This window comes from Amblyraja radiata, chromosome 2 (assembly GCF_010909765.2).
Source record: "Amblyraja radiata isolate CabotCenter1 chromosome 2, sAmbRad1.1.pri, whole genome shotgun sequence".
Lineage (NCBI taxonomy): Eukaryota > Metazoa > Chordata > Chondrichthyes > Rajiformes > Rajidae > Amblyraja > Amblyraja radiata.
In genome coordinates this window covers 23,530,305-23,552,997 of record NC_045957.1, presented here as the reverse complement: position 1 = coordinate 23,552,997, position 22,693 = coordinate 23,530,305, and the positions used below count along the sequence as shown (strand labels likewise).

The following is a 22,693-nucleotide window of genomic DNA, read 5'->3' as shown; positions in this document are numbered from 1 at the left end:
GCCATCTTAACCTTCCTGTTCATCGCGGTGTGTGTCTGTGTTACCTTGGCTTTGCACCGTGTGAATTTCAGACAGCGCTCCCCCCCGCTTGTGGTGGATCCCGTCTTTGCGATGTGTTTGTGTGTGTGTGTGTGTGTTCCACTCTGACAGTCGCCGTTCCAGTTCCCGGTTTATCAGGCGACTGCCGGCAACTTGACAGTCGCCGGCAATCCGCTGAAAAATCGCCTAAGTGGGACAGACCCATAAGTTGTGTTTCTCCCTCCACGGACACCGCCTGACCTGCCGACATTTCTGGCGGTCTCTGCGCTTCATTTTAGATTTATCAATCAGGATAGTTCTGTTTAGTTTAGTTTAGAGATACGGCACGGAACAAGGCCATTCGGCCCACTGATCTCGCACCGACCTACACAACAACACACTAGGGACAATTTACAATTGCACCAAAGCCAATTAACCTACAAACGTGTACATCTTTGGAGTGTGGGAGATAACCGGAGCACCCGGAGAAAACCCACACAGGTCGCGGGGGGAACGTACAAACTACGTACAGACAGCACCCATAGTCAGGATTGAACCCGGGTCTCTGGTGCTGTAAGGCAGCAACTCTAGTGCTGAGCCACCGTGCCTCCCAGGTAGTTGCACAGGTCATTTTATGAAGCAGTCTGTGCAGTGCTTTCTTCTGAATTTATCTCAGTGAGTGTAATTGTTCAAGATGACTATTTCCTCCTGGCTTTTATTCAGTGAATTACGTAGGTGTCATTATCCATGTGATGTTTATATGATTACAAGGATAACTTAGTTAGAGACAGTGTTGGTTTCATGCTTTGATATTGGAGGACAGTCATTTTGGTCTCTGAGCTAATAAAGGCTCTGCCTCAAAATCCTTCAAGATATTAATGTTGGAATTTTAATTTAAAGAGCTCATTACTGCAAGGAAGGAGGGAGGATATCCTTGAAGCAGCAAAGGTATTTGAAGGTTGATCTTATTAGAGGTTTTTTAAATCATGAGGGGCGTAGATAAAGTCATAGTTTAGCCATACAGTGCGGAAACAGGCCACTCAGCCCAACTTGTCCATTCCGACCAACATACCTCATCTACACTAGTCTCACCTACCAGCGTTTGGTCCATATCTCTCTAAACCTTTCCTATCCATGTATCTGTCCAAATATCTTTTAAATGGTGTTATAAGTCATATGGTCACAACCTTTTTCCCAATCTAAAACTGGGGGGAGCAAGAGAGTCAAGAATGTTTTATTGTCATATGTCCCTCTCACCTTAAACTACGTGTGGGTCATTCAGACTGACTTGGCCACCACCCTTTCATACAACATAGAATATAGAACAGCACAGCACAGGAACAGGCCCTTCAGCCCACAATATCCACGCTGAACATGATGCCAAGCTAAACTATTCTCATCTGCCTGCACGTGATCCACATCTCTCCATTCTGTGCGTATTCCAGTACGTAGGCAAAAGCCTCTTAAACACCACAATCTTCACTGACTCCATCACCAGCCTACGCAGCATATTCAGGCACCCGCCATCCTCTGTGTAATAAAACCCTTGCCCTTTCCACCAATAAATCTATGTCCTCTAGTCTTTGACATTTCTACCTTGGGAAAAAGACTCTGACTGTCTGTCCTATCTCTGCCTCTCATAATCTTATACATTTCTATCAGGACTCCCCTCATCCTCCAATGTTCCAGAGAAAACAATCCAAGGCAGACATCACAGAAACAGAACCAACTCATCTAAGCCGACTCATCTAAGATGCCCCATCTACACTAGTCCCATTTGCCCATGTTTGATTCACATCCCTCCAAGCCTTTCCTATCCTGTCTAAATGACTAATGTTGTTGGAAAAGACTAAATGTATTTTAAATGTTGTTACCTTACTTCCCTCAACTACTTCACCTGGATCTTTCCATATACCCACCACATCCAATGTGAAAAAGTTGCCCCTCAGGTTCCTATTAATTCCTCTCCCTCTCATCATAAAACCATGCCTTCTGGTTCTTGATTCTCCTACTCTGGGAAAAAGACTCTGTGGATTCACTCTATCTACTCCCATTATGATCTTATACACCTCTATAAGATCACCCCTCAGCCTCCTGTGCTCCAAGGAATAAAGTCCTAGCCTGCCCAACTCTCCCTATAGCTCAGGCCCTCGAGTCCTGGCAACAGCCTCATAAATCTGCACTCTTTCCACCTTAATGGCATCTTTCCCTCAGCATGGTGACCCACACAAAATAATGCTCTAAGTGTGGCGTCACCAATCTCTTCTACAACAGTAACATAACGTTCCAACTTCTAAATTCCTTAAACTGATGAAGGCCAGGGTAACAAAAATCTTTCTATCCTATCTGAATGCAACGCCTATTTTCATGTCATCTGCATCATGCCTTGTGCGTTCCCATAGTGTCATAGTCTTGCAGCATGGAAACAAGCACTTCGGCCCAACTTGCCACACTGGCCAACATGTCCCATCAACACTAGTCTGACCTGTCTGCATTTGGCCCATATCTGTCTAAACCTATCCTATCCATGTACCCGTCTAAATGTTGCTTAAACGTTACGATAGTAACTGCCTCAACTACCTCCTCTGGCAGCTTCGTTTCATACACCCTTCACCCTTTGTGTGAAAAGTTACCCCTCAGTTCCTATTAAATGTTTCCCCCCTCACCTTAAACCCATGTCCTCTGGTTGTCGATTCCCCTATTTTGGGCAAGAGGCTCTGTGTGTCTACCCGATCTATTCCTCTCATGATTTTATACATCTCTATAAGATAACCGCTCATTCTCCTGTGCTCCAAGGAATAGGGGCCTAGTCTGCTCAACCTCTCCCTACAGCTCAGGCCGTCAAGTCCTGGCAACATCCTTGTAATTCTTCTCTAAACCCTTTTCCAGGCTGTCAAAATCTTTCCTATAACATGGTGCCCAAAACTGAACATGATACTCAAAATGTGGCCTCACCAGCATCTGATACAACTGCAACATGATCTCGCAACGTCTGTACTCAACAGTTCTCGTCAAGATCGTTGAAATTGTTGACAAACAGCAATGGGTTCAGCACCAATCCCCGAGGCACACGACTAGTCACAAATCTCCAGTCTGATAAACAACTGCCCACCATAACCCGCTTATCATCAAGGTAATTCTGCATCCATTTAACTAACTCCCCCTGCATTCAATGCGATCCAATCTTCCAGAGAAGCCTACCATGCGGAACCTTATCTAAGGCCTTGTTGAAGTCCATAGCCATGCCCTCGTCAACCTTCTTGGTTACTTCTTCAGAAAATTCCGTCAAATTCGTGAGACACAATTTCCCGTGCACAAAACCATGCTGATTTTCCCAAATCATCCCGTCTTTCCAAATTTAGGCAGGCACAGTGGCTGCCTCACAGCGCCAGAGACCCGGATTCGATCCTGGCTACAGGTATTGTCTGTATTGAGTTTGTATGTGCTCCCTGTGACCTCGTGGGTTTTCCACAGGTGCTCGGGTTCCCCCCCACACCCCAAAGACATGTGGATTTGTTGGCTAATTGGCTTCTGTAAATTGTCCGTAGTGTATCGTATCGAACTAGCGTACAGGTGATCGCTGGTATGTGCAGAATGGGCTGAAGAGCCTGTTTCCACACTAGATATCTAAACTAACCTAAAACCATGCTGATTATCCCTAATCAACCCCCAAATGATTGTATACCATATCTCTCCGAATCCTCTCCACATGTGCTTGCTTACTTGCTTACCACAGATGTTAGGCTTACTGGTCTACGTTTCCTAGGCTTTTCTTTCCTCTTAAATAGAGGTCAATATTAGCCACCCTCCAAGCTTTTAGTTTAGAGATTCAGCGTGGAAACAGGCCCTTCTGCCCACTGTCAACCGGAAGGAAACCGGAGCACCAGGAGGAAACGCACGCAGTCACAGGGAGACATGGCTGAGGGGCAGACACTCACCAAAGGCGGTTTGATCTTCCTCTCTCAGTTTGCTCATGCATCGCTCTCTTTCGTGTCGGATGCATTCCAGATGAAAGCCGTCAGCCTGAAAGATAAGCAGAGGTGTAAAAGTTGACAGAAGGTCAACGTGCCGAGATCGGTGAATCGGTCAAAGTTCCAGCATCAATCCTGAAACTGGGTCCCAATCCAAAACCTCCTCCCTCCCTAGATGCTGCCTGACCCGCTTGAGTTGCCCCAGCACTTTGTGTTTTGTACAAAACTGAATTAGACTTTAGAGATACAGCGCGAAAATAGGCCCTTCGGCCTCCCGAATCCGCGCCGACCGTCGATCACCCCGTACACTAGCACTATCCTACACACTAGGGACAACTTACAATGTTTTTACTGGTGCCGAATTAACCTACAAACCTGTACTTCTTTGGAGTGTGTGAGGAAACCAGAGCACCCAGAGAAAACCCACACATTACGGCAAGAACGTACAAACTACATACAGGCAGCACCCGTAGTCAGGATCGAACCAGCGTCTTTGCTGCTGTAAGGCAGCAACTCTACCGCCTTATGGTTCCATCCTGACATTGGGTGTTTGCACGTTTTCCCTGTGACCGCATGGGCTTCCTCCGGGTTCTCTGGTTTCCTCCCACATCCCAAAGATAGGGTCACAGCTTAAGGATAAGGGGGAAATCCTTTAAAACCGAGATGAGAAAAACTTTTTTCACACAGAGAGTGGTGAATCTCTGGAACTCTCTGCCACAGAGGGTAGTTGAGGCCAGTTCATTGGCTATATTTAAGAGGGAGTTAGATGTGGCCCTTGTGGCTAACGGGATCAGAGGGTATGGAGAGAAGGCAGGTACAGGATACTGAGTTGGATGATCAGCCATGATCATATTGAATGGCGGTGCAGGCTCGAAGGGCCGAATGGCCTACTCCTGCACCTAATTTCTATGTTTCTATGTTTCTATGTGTAAGTAAGTAAGTAAGTAAAATTTATGTATATAGCACGTTTAAATCAACTCGCGTTGAGACCAAAGTGTGGGTTTGTAGGCCCTCTATAAATTGCCCCTATTGTGTAGGGAGTGGATGCAAGAGGGGATAACATAGAACTAGTGTGGACGGGTGATTGATGGTCGGCATGGACACAGTGGGCTGAAGGGTCTGTTTTCATGTTGTATCTTTCAATTAAACAATGAATAAATCTAGAAGAGGTTGAAAATAAAAGATTAAAGTCAAGATGTATTCTTGTATTCCAAGGGTGGTGGGTGTATGGAACAAGCTGCCAGAGCAGGTACTTGAGGCAAGTACTATTGCAACGTTTAAGAAACATTTAGACAGGTACATGGATAGGATAGGTTTAGAGGGATATGCGTCAAACGCAGGCAGGTGGGATTAGTGTAGGCTGGTCGGTGTGGGCAAGTTGGCCTGATGGGCCTGTTTCCATGCTGTGTGACTCTATGACTCTACAACTCTGGCAGGACTTCAAATGGTATCTGAATATCATGAGATTTATTGATGCTTGATCCACTGGGACTGAATGACAAAGTCAGGCACCAGAGGAAACTGGGGCATGAAATTATTATACGCATCCTCACCCAAGAACACATAAGGCAGAGGAAGCATGTGTTCACAGTAGTATTTAGTCACCACATATACACACTCACACTCGCACACTCACAAACGCACACTCTCACACTCGCACACACTCACACTCACACTCGCTCATACACACACAGAGCTACTCAAATGGAGAAACAAGGAAGCGCGGTTGCTGGTTTACAGAAAAAAGACAGGGCTGGAGTAAAGTGGGTCAGGCTGCATCTCTCAAGAACATGGATAGGTGACGTTTCAGGTCAACCCTTCTTCTGAAACGTCAACTCAAAGGTTCTTCTGAAACTTTCTTCTGAAACCTGCATCGTTCTATACGTTCACAAGTTGACAAGTCATAGGAGCAGAATTAAGCCATTCGGCCCATCTAGACAACTCCACCATTCTATTGTGGCTGATCTATCTTTCCCACTCAACCCCACTCTCCTGTCTTTTCCCCGTAACCCCTGACACCCTGACTAATCAATAATCTGTTAGTCTCCGCCTTAAAAAAAACCCTTGTCCCTTGGTCTCCACAGTCGTGTGTGGCAATGAATTCCACAGGTTCACCACCCCCTGGCTAAAGAAATTCCTTCTCATCTCCATTCCAAAGGTACGTCCTTTTATTCTGAGGCTGTGCCCTCTGGTCCTCGACTCTCCCACTTGTGGAAACATCCTCTCCATATGCACTCTTCTGAAACGTTCTTCTGAAGAAGGACCTTTCTTCTGAAACATCACATCCACGTTCTCCAGAGATGCTGCCCTTGACCTGCCGAGTTACTCCAGCACTCTGTATCTTCTTTGCTCAAATGAATGCAGGCCCATAACACTTGTAGTCAAGAGGAGACCCTTGTTTACAATAATGCTGACATATGCACACCACACACGCAAATAAACGATCCCACACTTGATTATTTTCTCTGGAACGCTGGAGGTTGAGTGGAGACCTGGTGGAAGTACATAACATTATGAGAAGCTTAGAAGCGGTAGACATTCAGAACCTTTTTCCCAGGAAGGAAATATTTAATACTAGAGGGCATATCTTAAAGGTGTAAGGGGCAAAGTTTAAAGGAGATGTGCAGGGCAAGTGTTTCTATACAGAGAGTGGTGGTGGGTGCCTGGAACATGCTGCCTGGGTGGTGGAGGCAGCTTAAGAGACTTTTGGGTAGGCTCATGGATATGCAGGTAATGGAAGGAGATGGATTACATGCAGGCAGATAAGATTTGGTCTTGACATCATGCGGTCACCGTGGGCCGAAGAGCCTGTAGTGTGTCGTACTGGTCTATGTTCTAGTACACGAGTACACACACACTTAACAAAATCAGTGTAAGCACACACTCCAACACATGCTCCCTCATTATATCATTAGTACATGAACAATATCACTGGCACATGTGTACACATACATACACGTACATACACATGAACACACACACATGCAAACCCGTGTGTGCACATGACAGGATTGATAGCAATATCACTCAGAAATGAACACACAGACTGTGGATGCTGCCATCTTGAGCAAAAAGACAAAGTGCTGGAGGAACTCAGTGGGGCAGGCAGCATCTGTGGAGATAATGGGCAGACAGATGTTGGCTGTCCATTTCCCTCCACAGTCTTTGTTTAGTTTAGTTTAGAGACACACCGTGGAAGCAGGCCCTTCGGCCCACCAAGTCCATGCTGACCATCGATCACCCATTCACACTAGTTCTATAAGTACACAAAATTGCTGGAGGAACTCAGCGGGTGCAGCAGCATCTATGGAGCGAAGGAAATAGGCGACGTTTCGGGCCGAAACCCTTCTTCAGACTGAAGAAGGGTTTCGGCCCGAAACGTCGCCTATTTCCTTCGCTCCATAGATGCTGCTGCACCCGCTGAGTTCCTCCAGCAATTTTGTGTACCTTCGATATTCCAGCATCTGCAGTTCCCTTTTGAACACACTAGTTCTATGTTATCCCACTTTCTCATCCACTCCCTGCACACTTGGGGCAATTTACAGAGGCCGATTAACCTACAAGCCTGCACGTCTTTGGGATGTGGGAGGAAACCGGAGCACCCGGAGAAAACCCACGCGGTCACAGGGAGAAACACAACACACACAGACAGCAAACCCAGGTCAGGATCAAACCCCGGGCATCTGGTGCTATGAGGCAGTGACTTTACCAGCTGCGCCACCGTGCTGTCCTGCCTGGCCCACTAAGTTCCTCCAGCAGTTCGTGTTTTCTGCTCAGGGCTGAGAACCGATGGGTTTGAAGCCGCTACGATCCATCTTGTAATAAATGACCGGGACGATGGGTTAGAAACCACTTAAGCTACACTGACATTGGCACAAGGAGAGGTAGCATCGTGAGCAATGAAGTCAGAAGCACTCAATTGGAAAGGGTTATTAACAGGTCGCTGGAGAGGGGGGGGATCCCTGGCTAATCACAATCTACAGCACAGCCAAATGGTATTTGGAATCCAATAAGAATAAAATGGAGAAGCTTTCTAAGTAATGAGAAAGTGGAGGCTGTAAAGTCCAAGGTGGCTGAGATTTCATGCACATCAATCATTTCTAAACATTCGTAATGGCTACGTTTAATTTAAGCTCAGGTTTTTTCTTTAAGTTCATAAGTAATAGGAGCAGAATTTGGCCATTCGGCCCATCGAGTCTACTCCGCCATTCAATCATGGCTGATCTACCTTTCCTTCTCAACCCCATTGCACTGCCTTCTTCCCATAACCCCTGACACCCTCACTAATCAAGAATCAGGAATCTCTGAATCAATCTCTGCCCTAAAAATATCAATTGACCTGGCCTCCACAGCCTTCTGTAGCAATGAGTTCCATGTTTATTATTATTGTTTATTATTGTCACGTGTACTGGGGTACAGTGAAAACCTTTGTCCTGCATGTTGCCCCAAATACTTCAGATATCTAGTTTAGTTTAGTTTGGTTAAACGTACAGTGGAAGGTTTTGTTGTCGTGTACTAATCAGTCATACATCATCACAATCGATCCATCCGCTATGTACAGATACAGGATAAAGGGAATAACGTTTAGTACAAGGTAGAGTCCATTAGGATCCAATTAAAGATAGATCTCCAGTGAGGTAGTTGGTAGCTCAGAATCGCTCTCTAGTGGTTGATAGGATAACGCAGTTGCCTAATCTCAGTCAAAAGAAAGGTCTGGACCCAAAACATCACCCATCCATGTTCTCCAGAGATACCGCCTTAGACTGAGAGTGGTGGGTGCCTGGAGCCCTTTGCCAGGGGTGATGGAGGAGGCAGATACGATCATGGCATTAAAGAAGCTTTTAGATAAGCACATGGATATGCAGAGAATGGAGGGATACGGATCATGTGCAGGTGGATGAGATCAGTTTAACTTGGCATCATATTTGGCGTGGACATTGAGGGGTGAGGGGCCTGTTCATGCACTGTAGTTCTATGTATTATGTTCTAAATAACACTGCTGATGCCCAAAATCCAAAATCAAAACAGAAACTGCTGGATACACTCAGCAGGTCAGGCGGCATCTGTGGAGAGAGAAACCCTTTGTCAGAACTGGTCAAACGATCTACGACCCAAAATGTTAAATGTTCACAGATGCTGACTGACCTGCTGAGTGTTTACAACATTCAACCAACAGCCAACGACTCTTGCCAACTTCTATAGATGCGCCAGAGAAAACATCCCATTGGCAACAGCTCTGCCCAAGACCGCCGGGAAATCGCAGAGATTTTACCGACGTAGCCCAGTCCATCACACGGACCGGACTCCCCACCATCAACTCCATCTACACTTCACATTGACTCGGGAACGCGGCAAACATAGTCAAGCCTATGCACACCCCGGTCATCCCCTCTTCTCCCCTCTCCCGTCAGGCAGAAGATCAAAAGCTTGTAAGCACGCGCCACCAGATTCAGGAACAGCTTCTTCCCTGCTGTTAGCAGACCACCGAACGGATCTCCCTCAATCTTCCAACCTACCTCATTGCGGGCTTTGCACTTTGCACTAAAACGGTCACTATTGTATTTGCCTCCACCATCACTGTTGGCAGCAACGTTCCAGGCCCCCACCACCTTCTGTGTAAAATAACTTGTCTCGCACATCTCCTTTATACTTTGCCCTTCTCGCTCTAAAGCCCATGCCATCTATTTGAGTTTGAAAGGCAACGTCATTTTTTCATTAGTAGTTGGAGGCGCCGTAGAAATGCAAGTCTTGTTTGCACGGCTGAACAATTTTGGGCCCAATACCTTTTGAACTCTGAAAATTGGTTTTGCAATTATTAGCAGCTTTGCTTCATGAGGTGTAAGAATTACAACCGTGTCTGTGTGTCCCTGCCTTAATAAAAAACACTAACCTATGGATCACCTTGCAAACAACAATCTCTTTCCCCTGCCTGATGATAACCAGCGTACTGGAAAATTGAATTCAATTCACATTGTCATTCTCCTTTGTCAAATCCTTTGCCTATGGCACTCTGTAAGCGAGAATTGAATTGAATTCTCAATGCCATGCCGTTCTCGACAGCCCTACTGTGGCCGGAGTGCTTGGGTTAGGCTGCATTTGGATATTGTGTGCAGTTCTGGTCGCCCCATTAAAGGAAGGATGTGGAGACTTAGGGGGAGAGGTTTGCCAGAACGTTGCTTGGCTTCGAGGGAATTAGCTATAAGGAAAAGTTGGACAAACTTGGATGTTTCATCTGGAACATCGGTGTTGAGGGGAGACCCAAGAGAAATATAATAAATGATGAGAGGTAAAGATAGGGTGGACAGTCTGAACCTTTTTTCCCCAGGGTGGAAATATCAAAGAGTAGAGAACACACTTTAAGGTGAAAGGACAAAGTTTAAAGGAGCTGTGCAGGGTAAGTTATTTTTTACACACACAAAGTGGTACTTTACACACACAAATACTATTGGGTAGACTAATGGGACTGAAGGAAGATAAATCCTCTGGGCCTGATGGTCTGCATCCCAGGGTCCTCAGGGAGGTGGCTCTAGAAATAGTGGACGCATTGGTGATCATTTTCCAATGTTCAATAGATTCAGGATCAGTTCCTGTGGATTGGAGGATAGCTAATGTTACCCCACTTTTCAAGAAAGGAGCGAGAGAGAAAACGGGGAATTACAGACCAGTTAGCCTGACTTCGGTGGTGGGAAAGATGCTGGAGTCAATTATTAAAGAGGTAATAATGGGGCATTTGGATAGCAGTAAAAGGATTAGTCCAAGTCAATATGGATTTATGAAAGGGAAATCATGCTTGACTAATCTTCTGGAATTTTTTGAGGATGTGACAAGTAAAATGGATGAAGCGGTGCCAGTGGATGTAGTGTATCTAGACTTTCAGAAAGCCTTTGATAAGGGGGTAGGATGTTGACATGGATAGAAAATTGGTTGACAGACCGGAAGCAAAGAGCAGGAGTGAACGGGTCCTTTTCAGAATGGCAGGCAGTGGCGAGTGGAGTGCCGCAAGGCTCGATGTTGGGGCCGCAACTGTTTACCATATATATTAATGATTTGGAAGAGGGAATTAGGAGCAACACTAGCAAGTTTGTGGATGACACAAAGCTGGGTGGCAGTGTGAACTGTGAAGAGGATGTTAGGAGGTTGCAGGGTGACCTGGACAGGTTGAGTGAGTGGGCAGATGCGTGATAGATGCAGTATAATATAGATAAATGTGAGGTTATCCACTTTGGTGGCAAAAGCGAGGGGGCAGATTATTATCTCAATGGGGTTAGGTTAGGTAAGGGGGAGGTACAGCGAGACCTGGGTGTCCTTGTACACCGGTCACTGAAAGTTGGTGTGCAGGTACAGCAGGCAGTGTAGAAAGCTAATGGAATGTTGGCCTTCATAACAAGAGGATTTCAGTATAGGAGTAAAGAGGTTCTTCTGCAGTTGTATAGGGCTCTGGTGAGACCACATCTGGAGTATTGTGTACAGTTTTGGTCTCCTAATTTGAGGAAGGACATCCTTGTGATTGAGGCAGTGCAGCGTAGGTTCACGAGATTGATCTCTGGGATGGCGGGACTGTCATATGAGGATAGATTGAAAAGACTAGGCTCGTATTCACTGGAGTTTAGAAGGATGAGGGGAGATCTTATAGAACCATATAAAATTATAAAAGGACTGGACAAGCTAGATGCAGGAAAAATGTTCCCAATGTTGGGCGAGTCCAGAACCAGGGGCCACAGTCTTAGAATAAAGGGGAGGTCATTTAAGACTGAGGTGGGAAAAAACTTTTTTACCCAGAGAGTTATGAATTTATGGAATTCCCTGCCACAGAGGCCAAATCACTGGATGGATTTAAGAGAGAGTTAGATAGAGCTCTAGGGGCAAGTGGAGTCAAGGATATGGGGAGAAGGCAGACATGGGTTATTGATAGGGGACGATCAGCCATGATCACAATGAATGGCGGTGCTGGCTCGAAGGGCCGAACGGCCTCCTCCTGCACCTATTTTCTATGTTTCTATGGTGGGGGCCTGGAACATGTCAGGGGTGGTGCTGGAGGCAGATACAATTGTAGCATTTAAGAGGTTTTTAGATAGGCACATGGACATGCAGGGAATGGAGAAATATGGATCATGTGCGAGCAGAGATTAGTTTAACATAGCATCGTGTTTAGGTTTATTATTGTCACATGTACTGAGGTACAGTGAAACTGTTTTGCATGCATGAAATAACATACAATCAAGTCAAACTCAAATACAATAAAATACATAATGTTCTGGAGTAAGTGGGTCAGGCAGCATCTCTGGAGAACATGGATGGGTGCCGTTTTGGTTCGGGATCCTTCTTCAGACCGATTGTGGTGAGGGAAGGGGAAGAAAGCAGGAAGAGAGGAAGGCAAGACACAGCCTAGCCAGTACTAGGCGGATTGGAGAATGGATAGAGCAAAGGGGAAGAAACAGAGTTCAGAATATAGTTCTCAGCATTGTAGTAACTCAGTTCCATAGACAAAGTCCAATGTCCGCAATGGGGTAGAGGTGAATCGGACGGTAGCCTAGCTTATGGAAGGATTGATAACAGAGGGGAAGAAGCTGTTCCTGGGTCTGCTGGTGCACACTTTCAAGCTTCTGTACCTTCTGCTGGATGGGAACAGGGAGAAGGAGGAAGAAGGGTTGGGAACAGACATTGTGGGCCGAAGGGCCTTTTCCTGTGCTGTACTGTGCTATGTGATGCCGTGATGCAGGAAGGTTAGTGGGGATTCTACCTCGAATGTTTTGGGAAAGATGACCACATTTGGTTAAACCACGTTTGTTGTAATTGCTGTGGAGGATGCTGCAAATCTTCGACAAATTCAGAAGGCTCAATGCTGGTGTTATTACCTTGTTGCCTTTAAATGAATGAAACCCTTCAGCCCAACTGATGCCAGCTTTCCACAGTATGGACTCGGCATAGCTCAGATGGAAGGAAGGGAGGATCCCATTTATCCCACAGAGGCGTAGCTGGCAAAGCCGCAGCCTCACAGCCCCAGTGACCCGGGCTCAATCCTGTGCTCGGCTGCTGTCTGTGTGGAGTTTGCACGTTCTCCTTGTGACTGCGTCGACTTCCACTGGCTGCTGTGGATTCATCCCACATTACATAGATATACGAGTTGATAGGACATAAAACAGTACAGCACAGGGATAGGCACTTCAACCCACAATGAGGGAAGTCTTTTAGGACCGAGATGAGAAAATCATTTTTTACACAGAGGGTGGTGAATCTGTGGAATTCTCTGCCACAGAAGGTAGTTGAGGCCAGTTCATTGGCTATATTTAAGAGGGAGTTAGATGTGGCCCTTATGGCTAAAGGGATCATGGGGTATGGAGAGAAGGCAGGGATGGGATACTGAGTTGGATGATCAGCCATGATCATATTGAATGGCGGTGCAGGCTCGAAGGGCCGAATGGCCTACTCCTGTACCTATTTTCTATGTTTCCATGTTTCTATGTCTGTGCCGTACATTATGCCAAGACCATCTATCTGCACATCATTCAAATCCCTCCAACCCCTCCATATCCATGTGCCTGTCTAAAAGCCTCCTTAACGCCACTATGGTGTCTGCTTCCATGACCACCCCTGGCTATGCGTTCCAGGCCCCCACCACTCTCAGTGTAAAATGATTTGCCCCGCACATCTCCACTGAACTTTCCGCATCTCACCTTAAAGCTATGCCCTCTAGTGTTGGTCATTTCCACCCTGGGGAAAAGGTTGTGACTGGCTACCCTATCTATGCCCCTCATCATTTTATATCAGCCATCATCTCACCCTCACCTTCTTTCCATCTCACCTCTACCTCAACTCTTTTTACTGGCTGCCTTCCCTCACCTTGCCCACACTGATCAAAATGCCCCATCTACACCCGTCCCATCGGCCTGCATTTGGCCTATATCCTTCTAAGCCCTCATCCCTTAGCTTCCTACTCTCCAAAGAAAAAACTCAGAGTCTATCGAACCTCTCTGTATAACTCAACCCACAAGCACAGGTAACAGGTAACATCCCAGTGAATATTTCCTATCCATGTACCTTTCCATATGTTTTCAGATACAGCACGGAGACATCCCTTTGGCCCACCGTGTCCGCACCGACTAGTGATCGCTATCCTCCACACTAGGGACAATTTTACAATTTTACCAATTAATCTCTACAAGCCAGCACGTCTTTGGAGTGTGGGAGGGAACCAGAGAAAATCCACGCAGTTACGCAAACTCTGTACAGACAGCACCCGTACCCGGGTCTCTGGTGCTGTAAGGCAGCAACTCTACCGCTGCGCCACCGTGCCGTCCCCTGCAGCTCGCTCCCCTGCATACCCACCACCCTTTAATGAAACAGTTGCCCCTTGGTTCCTATTAAATCTCCCCCCACTCTGCGGGCCGAAGGGCCTGTGTTCGTGCTGTATGGCCCTATGACTATGACCCCATTTATTTTGCAGAGTATAACTCCAGGATCGAAGGTGGAAGATTCCCACCTGAAGCATTGATTTCCTCCGAATCTGCAATGGCTATTTTTGTGATAATATCTCCGCACACCCATCTGATTAACATTCAAGCAGAGTGAAGCTATCCGATGAATCAACGTTAGTGCAGTCCACCCGTGGCTTTGCTTTGACATTACTGCTGACATCAGTTACAAACAGACTTACATACAGTCTCACTGCCCCTCCTGAGACCAAATGGCGGAGGTTGAGGGAAGACGATAGATATATAAAATGATGGAAGGCAGAGATAGGATAGACAGTCAGAACCTTTTCCCTAGGGTGGAAATGTCCAGCACTAAAGGGCAAAGCTATAAGGTGAGAGGGGGACAGTTTAATTGAGATGCGCGGGACAAATCTTTACACAGAGGGTGGTGAGGGCCTGGAACTCCATGCCAGGGGTGGAGGTGAGGCAGATACGATAGTGGCGTTCAAGAGACTTTTAGACAGGCACATGGAATTGCAAGGAATAGAAGGATACGGATCATGTACAGGCTGCTGAGATTAGTTTAACGACATCAAGCTCAGTACAAGCATTGTGGGCCGAAGGGCCCGTTCCTGTGCTGTACTGTTCTATGTCCTACCTATGTTCTATGTTGACTATCCATGTTCTTCAGAGATACTGCCTGTCCTGCTGGGTTACTCCAACAATTTGTGTCCTTTTTAGCATTCTGGTAAACCTCTGCTATGCCCTATCTAAAGCCTCCACATCCTTGCTGCAAAGGGGCGATCAGAACTGCACACAATACTCCAAATTAGGCCTAAGCAATTGTTTTATATAAAGCTGCATCACGGGTTCCTGACTCTGATACCCAATGCCCCTACTGTTGAAGGCAAGCATGCCATACGCCTCCTGCACCACTCGATCTACTTGTCTTACCACTTTTAGAAAGCTCTGGACCCGTGCATTGTGAGGGACATTAACTACCCCCCACCCTCCAAATGACCTTCTCCCCTCTCGGTTAATGTATGAGGTGCATTTGAAGGCTCTGGGCCTGTACTCGCTTTAGATGAGGGGGATCTCATTGAAACCTACTGGATAATGAATGACCCGGATAGAGTGGACCTGGAGAGGATGTTCCCACTAGTGGGAGAGTCTAGGACCAGACTGGGGCACAGCTTCAGAATAAAAGGACGTACCTTCAAAAAGGAGATGAGGAGGAATTTCTTTAGCCAGAGGGTGGTGAATATATGGAATTCATTGCCTCAGACGGCTGTGGATTTTTAGTTATAGATTCATACAGTGTGGAAAGAGGTCCTTTGTCCAACATGCCCATGCTGACATGCCCACACTGACCAACATATCCATCTACACTAGTCCCACCTGCCTGTATTTGTCCCATATCCCTCTAAACCTATCCTATCCATGTAACTGTCTGAAAGGCTTTTAAAACGTTGGGATAGTACCTGCCTCACCTACCTCCTCCGGCAGCTTTTTCCATACACCCACCACCTTATATCTAAATATAAGTTGCCCCTCAGGTTCCTATTAAACCTTTCCCCCCCTTTTAAAGCGGAGATTGATAGGTTCTTAATCAGTAAGGGTGTCAAAGGAGAATGATGTTGTGTGGGAAAAATAGATCAGCCATGATTGAATGGCAGAATAGACTCGATGGGCCGAATGGCCTAATTCTACCCCAGAATATTTTGGTCTTATGGCCTCTCCTCCCCAATTGAGGGATTAATTCACTGCCACCCCACCTGCTGGGATTAGATCTTTCAGCTCCACACAGTGCTATTAGTTTTGCACAACGCAGCCCCAGCTATTGTGACTCAGAAACTTCTGTGCTGCACAAAACATAATAATTGCTTTCCGTTGCCTTTGGCAGCAGCTGGATCCAACAGTGCCCTGCAATCTCGCTGAGGGCAGCGCACTGGCACAGCGGGTAGAGCTGCTGCCTCACAGCACCAGAGACTGGGGTGCGATCCTGACCTCAGGTGGCGTCTGTGTGTGGAGTTTGCACGTTCTCCCAGTGACCATGTGGGTTTGCTCCGGGTGGTCCGATTTCCTTCCATACTGCAAAGATGTACAGGCTTGTAGGTTAATTGGCTTCGTTAAAATTGTCAATTGTCCCTCGTGTGTGTGGGGTGGTGCTAGTGTACGATGTGATCATGGTTGGCACGGACTTGGTTGGCGGATGGACCCGTTTCCGTGCTCTGAACTAAACTAAACAAAAAATCTCCACGCTCCCATCTCACTGTTCCATTTGCCACTTGAGGCAGTGACCCCACCATTGCTGTGGCCCGATAGCTTACCACTCCTTCCATGCGGCAGAAAGGAAACTCTCACTTTCTCATCTCCCTTCACTCTCATCCTAGCTCCCAATGTAGTAAATTTGCAGATCAAACCAAAGTCTGTAGTATCGTGGACAGTGGAGATGAATATTAATGTTTACCACAGGATGTAGATCAGGGCACACGGTGCTGCAGTGGCAGAGTTGCTACCTTGACAGTGCCAGAGACCTGGGTTCAATCCTGGCTACAGGTGCTGTCTCTACGGAATTTGGATGTTCTCCCTGTAACTGCGTGGGTTTTCTCCGGGTGCGCCGGTTTCCTCCCACACTCCAAAGACGTGCAGGTTTGTAGGTTGATCGGCTTCGATAAAATTGTAGAAAAATGGCCTCCCGGCCCACCGAGTCCACACTGACCATCAATAAGCCATGCACACTTTAGTTTAGTTTAGTTTAGTTTAGTTTAGAGATACAGCGCTGAAACAGGCCTTTCGGCCCACCGAGTTCGTGCCGACCAGCGATCCCCGCACATCAACACTACCCTACACACACTAGGGATAATTTTCACATTTACCAAGCCAATTAACCTACATACCTGTACGTCTTTGGAATGTGGGAGGAAACCGAAGATCTCGGAGAAAAACCCACGTGGTCACGGGTAGAACGTAAAACTCCGTACAGACAGCACCCGTAGTCGGGATCAAACACGGGTCTCCAGCGCTGCAAGCGCAGTAAGGCAGCAACTCTACCGCTGCGCCACCGTGCCACCCCTTGTTTGTTTTATGTTATTCCACTTCCCCATCCACTCCATAACCACCAGCGGCAATTTACAGAGAGCCAATTAACATACAAGCCCGCAGATCGTTGGCACGTGGGAGGAAACCGGAGCACCCGGAGGAAACCCATGGGCGCACAGGGAGAAGGTGCAAACTCAACACACAGACAGCAGCCGAGGTCAGGATCGAACCCGGGTCCCTGGTGCCGTGGATCTACCAGCTGCACCACTGTTACAGGTGAGGGGGGGGGCTTTGACTGGAATAGAAGAGATTTACCACAAGCTGCTAGGTACTGTGGGTAGGAAGGAACTGCAGATGCTGGTTTACACCAAAGATAGACACACAAAATGCTGGGGTAACTCAGCGGGCCAGGCAGCATCCCTGGATGGAAGGAATGGGTGACGTTTCGGGTCGAGACCCTTCTTCAGACTGAGATACACTCTCCATTCCTGCACATGGGATAATAGGATTCTTTGTCCACCCATAGAGCGAATCAGCATGAAACAGGCCCCTCGGCCCAACCTGCCCACACCGACCGTGATGCTCCATCTACACTAGTCCGACCTGCCCTCATTTGGGTCATATTCCTCTAAACCTTTCCTATCCATGTACCTGTCCAAAGAGGTAGTCGCTGCCTCAACTACCTCCACTGGCAGCCTCTGAGAGAGCAGACAGACCTTTGTATTAGCGTTCTCGTCCGTAGACTGTGCGTCCGACAGTGGGGCACTCCATTCCAACCGCACGTTGGCTTTATTTGAGTGGGATATTAAACACAGCAATCCCAGTGAGAGACAATGACATTGCCCATTACCATCAGAGGTGTATAAAACATAGAACAGCACAGGAACAGGCCCTTCGACCCACAATGTCCGTGCCGAACATGATGCCAAGTTAAACTAACCACCTCTGCCTGCACGTGATCAATATTCCTCCATTCCCTGCATATCCATGTGCCTATCGATCTTGAACACATCACTATCATACCTACCTGGCAGTGTGTTTAAAGGATTTACCAGAGTCGTTGCCTCAGAAAGGCAGTCAGTATCATCAGAGACCCACACCACCCTGGCCACACACTCATTTCACCCCTGCCATCAGAAAGAAGGTGTCGGAGCCTGAAAACTGTAACGTCCAGGTTCAGGGGCAGCTTGTTCCCTGCAACCATCAGGCTTTACAACGAGTATGTGTAAGAAGGAACTGCTTAAACCGAAGATAGACGCAAAAAGCTGGAGTAACTCAGCGAGACAGGCAGCATCTCTGGAGAGAAGGAACGGATGACGTTTCAGGTCGAGACACTTCTTCCGAATTACAGAGTATTACTAGACCAAGTGCAGACCCGTTGGGTCTGTTCCCCCAACATGCGGTTGTGGGGGGGGGGGAGGCGGCATGCAGCGTCACACACACTAACTATCCCCCCTCCCGCACTCACGCTAATTACCCCCCTTGATATTATATTAATATTATTAATTTGCTCCTTTTACCCCATAACCACCCTATCTACTGATGCATAGCCCCCAACTTGCAGTCACATCTAGAGAAGGGGGGGGGGGGTAGAGAGTGAGGGCAGAGAGAGAAGGGGCAGAGACACAGAGAGAGGGGCAAGAGGGAGAGGGGGTGGCGAGGAGGAGTAGAGGGAGGGTGGGTGAGAGGGGAAAGGTGGGGGTGGAGGGGAGGAGAGAGAGAGGGTGAGAGTGAGGGGGAGAGAGGGGGGGAGAGGTGAGGGGAGGGGGAGAGGTGAGGGGAGGGGGAGAGGTGAGCGGAGGGGGAGAGGGAGAGGTGGGGAGCAGGGAGGGTGGAGGGAAGGAGGTAGGGGTGTGTGGAGGGGAGGGGGGTTTAGGGAAGGAACGGTGGGGGAGGGGAGGAGTGGGAGAAAAAGAGGGGAGAAAGAGAGAGGGGGGGAGAGGAGGGGGGAGGGGGTGTGCTGAGAGGGGGGTGAGGGGAGGGGGAGAGGTGGGGAGCAGGGAGGGGGAGGGAGGGTGGAAGGAAGGGGGTAGGGGTGTGTGGAGGGGAGGGGAGTTTAGGGGAGGGATGGTGGGGGAGGGGTTGGAGGGGAGGAGGGGGAGATAAAGAGGGGAGAGAGAGAGGGGGGAGTGGAGAGGAGAGGAGGGGGGGAGAGGAGGGGGGGGGAGAGGAAGGAGAGGGGGGGAAGAGGAAGGAGAGGGGGGGAAGAGGAGGGGGAGAGAGGAGAGGGGGGGAGAGGAGAGGGGGGAGCAGAGAGGGGGGAGAGGAGAGGGGGGGAGGAAGGAGAGGGGGGAGAGGAAGGAGAGGGGGGGAGAGGAAGGAGAGGGGGGAGAGGAAGGAGAGGGGGGAGAGGAAGGAGAGGGGGGAGAGGAGGGGGGGAGAGGAAGGAGGGGGGGGGAAGAGGAGGGGGGGAGAGGAGAGGGGGGAGAGGAGGGGGGGGAATAGAGGAGAGGGGGGGGGGGGAGGGGAGAAGGGGGGAGCGAGAGTGCCTTTTTATTTCAACCCAAACCCCCCAAACAACCATTTGCAGGCAGTGCTTTTTTACTTTAACCATATTTTCATTTTCAAACCATATTAAGGGTACTTACTCACAGTTGTGTGGACATGTGTTCAATGTTATTCACAGCTCAGAGAAACGTGACCCTCTGCCTTCCTCCAGCTTGCAGACTAATTGAGGCACACCACTTCCTGGTTTTATAGTCCATCCCCCCTGCCGCCAGCGGGGGCAGCAGTGAGAATGGGGAATTTTGTAAAATCATTAATATCTCTGTCATTTTTCACCGACTGGAAAAATCCTCGGCACACATGCGGCGGAGGGGGGCTCTGAGCGAGGTGGCCAAAAATGACGGCCGTAGGTGGCGGCGTTCTCTCGGAAATCGCAGCACAGATCGCCAAAACCGGTCAAGAACAGACTTTTAGTAATATAGATGTTTACATATTCTGTTGTGCTGCTGCAAGTAATAATTTCATTGACCTACCTGGGACTTATGTTGATAAAACTCTCTTGTCTCTCTTGCCTGCACGTGATCCACATCCTCCCATTCCCTGCATATACGTGTCTATCTAAAAGCCTCTTAAACACCACTATCATATCTATCTCCACCATCACCCCTGGCAGCACGTTCTCGGCCCCCACCACCCTCTGTGTTAAAGAAAACAGAACATAGAACAGTACAGCACAGGAACAGACCCTTCGGCCCGCCTTGTCTGTGCCAAACATGATACCGAGACTATCTCTTATCTGCCATTTTCCTCCATTCCCAGCATATCCACGTGCCTATCTAAAAGCCTCTTAAAACACCACGGTCGTATCTGCCTCCACCACCACCCCTGGCAGTGTGCTCCACGCACCCACCACCCATTTGCCTTGAAAGAAAACACTGTCCCGCACATCTCACTTTGATGCTGGATATATATACATTTCACTCTGCCGTAAGGATTGTAAAAATGCAGCTGGCTGTAAATAATGACAGCGTTTATTCAAATACTTGCAGTCCCTTGCTTGCTCAATTATTTGGCGTTGAGGCACAACGTTCATTCATAATTTAGCAAGCGCATTAAGTGCAAGTTGTGTTTAATTAAGTGGCACTGATTTAACCTGAGGTGGCATCCGGGCGGGGGGGGGAAGAATGGGGGGGGGGGGGAGGAGGGGGGGGCGAGGGGGAGAGGGGGGGGAGGGAGAGAGGGAGAGAGGGGGGAAAAGGGGGAGAGGGAGAGAAGGGGAGAGAGGGAGAGAGGGGGGGAAAGGGGGAGAGGGAGAGAAGGGGAGAGAGGGATAGGGAGGATGGGAGCGGGAGAGGGAGAGGGAGAGAGAAGGAAAGAGAGGGAGAGAGGGAGCGAGAGGGAGAGAGAGGGAGGAGGGGAGAAGGTAGGGAGAAGTGGGATGAAGAAAGGAGGTGGGATGGAGATAAGGAGGAGGAGGAGTGGTGGGGAGGGGGTAGTGGGAGGAGGGGGGGTCGGAAGTAGGAGGAGGGGGGTTGTGGGAAGGAAGGTGGGGAGGAAGGAGGAGGGGGGAATGAGGGGGGGCGAGAAAAATTGAGGAGGGGAAGGGGTGTGCAGTGGAGAGAAGGGGGAGGAGAGGGCAGTAGGTTGAGGAGAGTTGAAGGGGTGTTGGGGAGAGGGGGCGAGGAGGAGAGGGGAGGAGGGGGGTGGAGTGCCGGTGAGGAGAGGATGGGGGGAGGGAGGGAGGAGGGGAAGAGCGGGGTGAGAGGAGGGTGTGGGGTAGGGAGCAGGGGAGAGATGCGGGGAATAGGGTGTGGGGGACGGAAGGGGGGAAGAGGGGAGCAGGAGCGAAGGAAATGAGGGGGGGGGGAGAGGCGAGAAGAGGGGAGAGGGAGAATTAAATAACCCTTCAAGTTCATCCTTACCAGAGGCAGCAGAACCGCAACGATCAGCCAGGTATTCATGATGTCTATCTGCAAGAAGACCACTTGAAATCAGCAGAGAGAGAGAGCGAGAGAGAGGGCGAGAGAGAGAGAGAGAGAGAGAGAGAGAGAGAGAGAAAAGCGACTTTATATTCCAGTCAGGTAGATGACATTGCTGAAGCCCGTTGCTCCTGGAGCGAGATGTGGCCACATTTCTGACCCTTTCACAGACCCCGCGACATTCTCTGTGGTACTGGAGGGGGTGGGGGAGGTGGGAAGAAAATTAAAAAGATCAACAAAATTGTAAATTGGGAAAAAAATCAAGGAGGAGGAGGTGGTGTGGGGGGAGAGAGAGAGAGAAAGAAAACACACAGAGCAAAGAGCTGCTGCAGAATGAAGCAAAAATACAGCACCAGCGTTTGAAAGAGGAGGAGTTATTTGGAGATGTGGCTGGAAATTAGTGAGTGGTTCTGAATGACTATTGCAAATACTGATGCAAACACTGTCTCATTAAATGCATTTAATAAGCCTGCCTTTCCCCCCCGATTCTGCAGCTGCACAAAAAATAGGGATGCACTGAACTTTGTGGGAGAGGGACGGGGAGGGAGAGAGGGAGAGAGGGAGGGGGAGAGGGAAGGAGAGGGGTTGAGGAAAAGAAGAGGAGAGGGAGAGGGGGAGAGGGAAGGGGAGGGTAGGAGGGAGGGTGGAGAGAGAGAGAGAGAAGGAGAGAGAGAGGGAGAGGGAGAGTGGAAAAAAGATGTGGGGGAACCCGAGGGGGAATGATGAAAAGAGGCTGAGAGAAAGATGGGGGTATGAAAGGAAAGGGGGCGGTTTAAAAAGGGGCAGAGAGAGAGAGGGATGGATCGGCAGTAAGAGTGGCAATCCA

The 22,693-nt window shown here is 48.6% G+C and overlaps 1 protein-coding gene across 4 annotated transcripts in view; it reads right to left on the bottom strand.

Moving 5' to 3' along the window:
• The window catches only part of LOC116987285 (pituitary adenylate cyclase-activating polypeptide type I receptor-like), a 74,871-nt gene extending 52,459 nt beyond the window's left edge, over window positions 1-22,412 (bottom strand). For all 4 annotated transcript variants that reach the window (XM_033043185.1, XM_033043193.1, XM_033043205.1 and 1 more), the window contains exons 1-2: window positions 21,811-22,412; window positions 3,957-4,041 (exon numbers count right to left, since the gene is read on the bottom strand). In XM_033043185.1, coding sequence (XP_032899076.1) covers window positions 3,957-4,041; window positions 21,811-21,849 — 124 coding nt within the window. In that variant the 5' untranslated portion in view covers window positions 21,850-22,412. The remainder of the gene's footprint in view (window positions 1-3,956; window positions 4,042-21,810) is intronic.
• Window positions 22,413-22,693: the final 281 nt, after the last annotated feature.